This window comes from Nelusetta ayraudi, unplaced genomic scaffold (assembly GCF_046127955.1).
Source record: "Nelusetta ayraudi isolate G7.1 ecotype Tasmania unplaced genomic scaffold, CSIRO-AGI_Nayr_v1 ptg000097l, whole genome shotgun sequence".
Lineage (NCBI taxonomy): Eukaryota > Metazoa > Chordata > Actinopteri > Tetraodontiformes > Monacanthidae > Nelusetta > Nelusetta ayraudi.
Genome location: NW_027466147.1, coordinates 207501 through 213725, shown reverse-complemented (window position 1 = coordinate 213725; position 6225 = coordinate 207501). Strand labels below are relative to the sequence as shown.

The 6225-nt window shown below is 43.7% G+C and overlaps 1 protein-coding gene across 5 annotated transcripts in view; it reads right to left on the bottom strand.

Annotated features, from left to right (window-relative positions):
- Nucleotides 1-3080: 3080 nt before the first annotated feature.
- The window catches only part of gria2b (glutamate receptor, ionotropic, AMPA 2b), a 42468-nt gene continuing 39323 nt past the window's right edge, over nucleotides 3081-6225 (bottom strand). For 2 of the 5 annotated variants that reach the window (XM_076048157.1, XM_076048156.1), the window contains exons 15-16: nucleotides 6016-6150; nucleotides 3081-5349 (exon numbers count right to left, since the gene is read on the bottom strand). In XM_076048157.1, coding sequence (XP_075904272.1) covers nucleotides 5185-5349; nucleotides 6016-6150 — 300 coding nt within the window. In that variant the 3' untranslated portion in view covers nucleotides 3081-5184. Of the gene's footprint in view, nucleotides 5350-5901; nucleotides 6151-6225 lie in introns of all 5 variants that reach the window. The other 3 variants (XM_076048159.1, XM_076048158.1, XM_076048160.1) reach the window with 2 other exon arrangements.

Here is a 6225-nt window from a genome sequence, read left to right as displayed (position 1 = left end):
TAATAATGATAAGAAAGACAATACATGAATAAACTCTAATTTAAGGGGACAGTCATGATCACTGGAGCACAAGTCAAACAAAAAAAGTGCAACTTGCACAATGACACAACTGCCCTGTTAGTGTAATTGGACTTTGCACTTCTAAATCAGAGGGTAAAGTTTACATTTCAAGTCCGATGTTGTACACAATATTAGATTGTTGTTTTTTTTTAAATTTTTAGACCTACGTTTCGTTTCAGTGGAGCAAAATTCAGTTCGAAACCTCATTCACAGCTTTGTTGGACCAATCCGCGGGCTTGGAGGTGGACACAAACAAAGAGGGCCGAGCCAAACTGTGGCTCCGAGTGTTGTGGAGGAGTAACCCTGCCCTTTGTGACATCATGAAGAAACAATTTTCACAGGTTAAAGAAGGCCCACTTCCTCTTTCCTCCCCCGACACAACAGTAATTGGTGCGCATATTCCTGCTGACATGCAGATAACTGATCGGCCTTCACCAGGACTAAATTTTTGCTTAATTAACTCCAGGGGCCAGACAATCATCATCTATCTTCACCGACGCAAGAAGACATTTATTGAGTGCTCATCCGTTATACGGCCGCTTCTGCTTAATTCTGGTTAATAGGTCACAGGTCACATTAACCGAGTTCATCAGAGCGGAAGTGCGATGTGAGTGAAGAACGCAACGAGACGATAACGTCCCGAGTCGAGACAATTAAGAACACATTATTCCTGGAAGGAGAGGAAACGAGTCTCGCCGATGTGGACAATTAAACAGCGTGTGTTAATTAGCTTAGGCAATTAAGCGCGTGGCAATTATTAGGGGGAAATGATTGCGGAGAGGAAACAATGTGGCTTTGCTTGCAGTGGCTCAGTGTTGTGATTAGCAGAAAATTCATAGTTTCTCAGCGACTCTGAATCCTGGCCAAACGCATAATACAAGCAAAGGTCCTTATTATCCAGCTGCCTGTTCAAATGTTGACAAGGTTGCGAGGCAGCAGCGTCAAGCATCTGTGGACACTCACTTGTGCCCGTTTAAATAGTCTTTCTTTTGTAGCGTGAACAAGCTTCATGTCTTTATGTTCTCAGAATATGATAGAATTATGTGACTTCCTGTCCGACCAGCTTCCTGCACGCGGCAGTCCAACCCGAGAGGTTTCTGCTGCTGAATTCAGCCAACAGATTTATAGTCGAGGCCTGTCGCCAGGCCCGTAACACGTTCCACCAGGTTGATTTGATTTTACTGGTCCGTTTTAATTTGACATAAATTGTCACCCCGATTGCATGCCGGTGACATTTAGGCGTCGGCTCTGCTTCATTAGGTTCAGGTGGTGGGAGTGACTGCCGGGCTGTTAGACAAGACGCGGCAAATGTCACTTGAACTGCACGTGAACCAAAGTCACCTGCGCTTCGGATGCTTCTCAAGACGACTTACAAGCCTTTTGAAAGCGCCGAACCCGCATTGATCTGTGGGAAAACTGTAATTAAAGACGAGGACGACGCGACGACTTTGAGCTCAGTGCAATCAGAAGCAGGCAGACGATGATCAGCAAACGGTGAAATCTGCATTTTGCAAACCAGAAGCGAATTTGCCGCAGGTCGCAGCAGGGGGGCTGGTGAAATGTGCAGCATCACTGCTGTGCGCCACCGGTGCATCCTAATGAGGCCGGGGCCGGGCCAGTCAGGGCTTGGCTTAATAAGACCTGAGGATGACACATTGGCCTGGCCGCGCTTATTGACAGGCTCCTATATGAGGTGGCAGATTCAGGCCATTCGCTGCGTTCCCTCTGTCATCGTTAGGAGGAACCCATCAGAGGGTGGGTGGGGGGTGGGGGGCGCCGGGTCCTATGTTTATAGCTCCTATGGGTGAAAAGTCATTACGCTCGACCATCCATCCTCGCTATGATTGGCCAAACTAATGGCCCATAAGCGTACTTGATTACACAAAAGGTGGCGAGACAGATGAGTGGGCGGAGTGATGGCGTCGCTCTCAGGGAGCCTTCAGTGAGTCCAAAGGCGGGAGAGAAACCTCGGCGGGCATCGACATGCCGTTTAGCCAGTTTAAACACCGGTCCAGCCGTCACTTTAATTATTAATAATATAGGGGTTTTGTGGCCGAGAGCGGCGGCACCACCCGGGCTTCAAAATTCAAATTCATCATTCAGCAGGTTTTTCTTTCGCGCTTTGACATTTTGATGAACCCGATAATGGTTCTTCCCCTCGGTCTCCACTGTTAAATGCGCATATATGACTGCACTGATGTGCATTTGGGTTAATTCTATTAGCATGAATACCATCTCATATCATAACCTTGTCAACTCTGCATACATCATCATATGTGCACTGCCCCCCCCAACCACCTCCAGCAACCCATTTCAAAAGTGCCTCAGGAATGTACATATGCGGTCTGAACCATTAGGATGAGCCTATTTTAATTTCCCTGTCGGTACCATTGAAAACGCTGCTGTCATGAGCTTTATGATCAAACTGACCTTCAAACTCAAAGGTTGGTGATAGTGGAACCAGTCGACAGCGACGGAAACAAGGCCTTCAAATAAGCAGGATTAGAACAAGGAGCTAGAAACAACACCAAACGAAAGGTTGCGCGATTCCTCAAACTACAGCCAAACAGGGCCTGAATCTCAGTGGCGCCTATCAGGTGTGCAGTAACGAGCTGATGAGGTGCAGGTGAGCTTGATGGCCGAGGCACAGCAGGTGTGGAAGGTGGGGTCGGGGGTGGGGCCAGGAAGCAGAAGTTCATCATGATCGTTCTCACTGCTTTTGAGTGAGTTTTCCATATTATTGTTCTTTAATTAAGGTTATTGCAGTGGGCTAAAGTGTAACTTCTCTCGTGGTTCTATTTCTCAATAGGAGGATATTTTGACAGTATTGGACTTAGTAATAATAGTAAACAGTAACAATAACAGTAATAGTAAAAATCTTACACAATCTATTATTTTAGGAACAGTTTTAGGGAATTGTTGCACCTCAAATTTCATTTTGAATGTTTTTATCTTTTGGAATCAAAGAGACTTTTTAAAAATCGTTTTCATTCTACAAAATAAATAGCCACACTGAGAAATAACAAGAGATCAGCCACTTTTATTTAAAAAGAGTCCCAAAAATAAACAAGTTAGCACACATTCCATATACAAAATGTCAGTGAGAATAGCCTGAATATGCGATGGAATTGATAAGCAACTATACGCAACGTGTTCCTATTGTCGGTTACAAAAGAACAACAGTGATAATCAGAGTACAGATTAAACCTCCGTTGGTGCCGCCTCTTCATTGGTTGGATTTATTTAGGGGGTGAAGGGGGTGAAATGATCATTTGAGGTGCTCATCAACACAAGTTATACAAGAGGCCTCGCTTACTGTGAGACTGCGTCATTAAAAAAAGGGGAACATTTCATTCTCTAAATAAGAAATCTTTTTTTTTCTTTTAACTGAGGCAAGAGAAGTTTTGCCGTGACAATAAAAAGGGGCTGTAAGTTCCTCAGATTCAAGGTTTTTATACAAAATAAATGTATATATACTGTATATGATATACATGTCTAATATTAGTATGTCCAATTTTAAACAGTTAAACCTCACAACTTCAACACTGAAATGAAAAATAACAAAAAAAACAAAACGAAACAAAACGCATGTTGGGCAGTTCTGGATTAAACTGATTTGCGTCGACGACATGCAACTGATGCTACTTCATTGTCTGATTAATGCAAAGTACATGGAGACAGGAAAAAGAAAATGAAAAGAGCCAATAAAAAGTCTATTGTATTTGCACTGTCATTGCCACCGACTGTACATCTAGTTACAAAAGTTACAGAATGTTTTTCATTTACATTCACTGAGATGACAGTGATTGATTATATTAAGACTATATTCATATCTACTGGCACTAGAATTTGGCACTCGTAACTTATTTGGCATTTCGGACCATCACGTAAAAAACCATGTGGATGTTGTTGATGCCTCTTTTTGATGTCACTTCAGAACATGATACAATAATACTGTAATTTTTTTTTCATATATATATATATTTATATATAATATTTGTTTTGCATTCATGGCATGTAAACAGATACGTTTTCTCTTGAAAAGTTGAACGACCCTGGTCCTCGTCGGAAAAAATACAGACAACAAAAGCACGAAAGCAAACAAAGAGACAAAAGTAGAAAGCGTTTTTTTGTCCTTTTTTTGTTTTGCTCTTTTTTCTTGCTGCACCCGAACGAACGAGAGAAACATAGAAGGTTCGCTTCCAGAATGTCGAGCATTGACATATATTTCATATCAACACCAAATGTCAAAGAATTAAATATACAGGAAAACTTGTAGAGCATGAACTAATTACATGACGTCTCACTCCCAACGTATGTATTTGGCTTTAAAAAATATGGAACTAGAAGCTGCTTAATATCTTTTCCTTTCTTTGTCACACATTTAAGACGTTTATATCCAACCAGTATGTAAGCAAGTTTATTTAAAAGCTATTTTGTGAAAATACATAAAAATATTTTTTTATCATAGACTTTTTTTTTCGTACCCCCTTAGATTTTCTTAGCAAAAAAAAGAAAAGAACAAAAAGGAAAGAGAGACAATGTTCACATCTCAATGCAGACGATGTCAAGTGTGCTTGAACCTCCTGTTTTGGCGGCGGCGGCTACAGAAACAGTGCGTGTTGCTGACGACATCTTCCTCCCCACGTCCCTTTTATTTTGGCACACCAGCGCACACTCGTGTCGCTGAGAAGACCTTTCGGCTCCCAGAAGCAGCCACTGCTTGTCAATCAAGCCCTGTTCATATTTTTTCTTTTTTTCCCCCCCGTCTCAGTCCCGTCCAGACAGACAGACACACAGACAGATAGAAAAGCGCGGTGTCATCAGTTCAGAAACACAGTCTCCCTTTTAGATTCCCGGGATGCAATTGCACCCGGTTTACACGGCGAGAGACAACAGAGAGCAGGGACGCAATTCTTTGTCAGGGGCGAAAATGTGACCCTCCATCTCATCTCATCACCTTTCCAGCTTCACCAGACAGAGACAGTAAAAGCGCCGGGGCAGTGTTGGGGAAGAAGGGGGAGGACAAACAAACAAACGGAACCAAAAAAAAAAAAAAAACTGAAAAGAAAAAGGAATCGCCAAGTTGAAACCATTGTAAGGCACTCAGAAGTTCCTCGTCGATCAGGACAGATCCGTCAGGCTGACGTTTAGTCCCATGTCAGGTCTCACGTAAGGGACGGCGTGGACAGCTTTGGGGAACTCTGGAGTCATCACCCGGCCATTCTCCCCAGTGCTCCCAGTGATGGAAAGTCTCGCTTTGTTCCTCATGGCGTCCCCGAACGTCATCTGGACAGACAGGAGCCGCAGCAGCCGCGTTCGTGCGGGCACGAGGAGCACATTCACGTGCACAGACACAGGGGAGAACGAGGCACGTTAGCTTATGGGGGGAAACCGGCAGGCGCTGTAAGCTTAAGAATTAAAAAAAATGTTGAAATGATACAAAAAAACATGAGGATGGGCGTGGAGAACTGAAAATGACGACACATCGATAGCGTTTGAGATGATCAAGTAAAGACATGTTGCATGGACGTGGGCAAGCACTGGTGTTGCTGGAATGCGTTGGCTAGGACAGAGGTATCAACAGGCGTGGCCATCAACAGTCATACATGAAAATGATCTGTTAAATAAGGAAACAGCAAGGAAACTTAAGTGGACAAACACAGTTGAAAGCTTTAAAAAGGGGGGAAAGATTAACTCTCTCGCTCATTAAATCATAAGTCACCAGTACATACGATCCTGTGGCCAACCTCTTCATTCACTAACACTCAAGGATGGAGCGGATGGAGCCAAAAAAGACGTGCAATTTGGAGGGGAATTTATGAAAACCTCGTTCCCTACCCCCTAAATTTTTACACTTTCGATCCCATATACGTTGTAACCTTCCTTATAAGTTGCAAAATTCTGTGAATTCTGCGAGGAAGTTGGGTTAATGTTCTGTGCATTCTTTGCCACCTTCATTCGTTTGGCCTCGGCTCGGGACTTGTAACAGAACTCAATCAAGGCCACCAGCATGGCCAGACCGAGTCCTCCGACCAGAATGTAGAAGACCCCAGCCACGTTGCTCAGGCTGAGGGCGCTCGTCTTCTCCTGCGGAGACGCACACGAAACACGGGTCAGCGGAGGCGGCGGCGGCGGTTAGGCATTCACATAAATAAATGTACA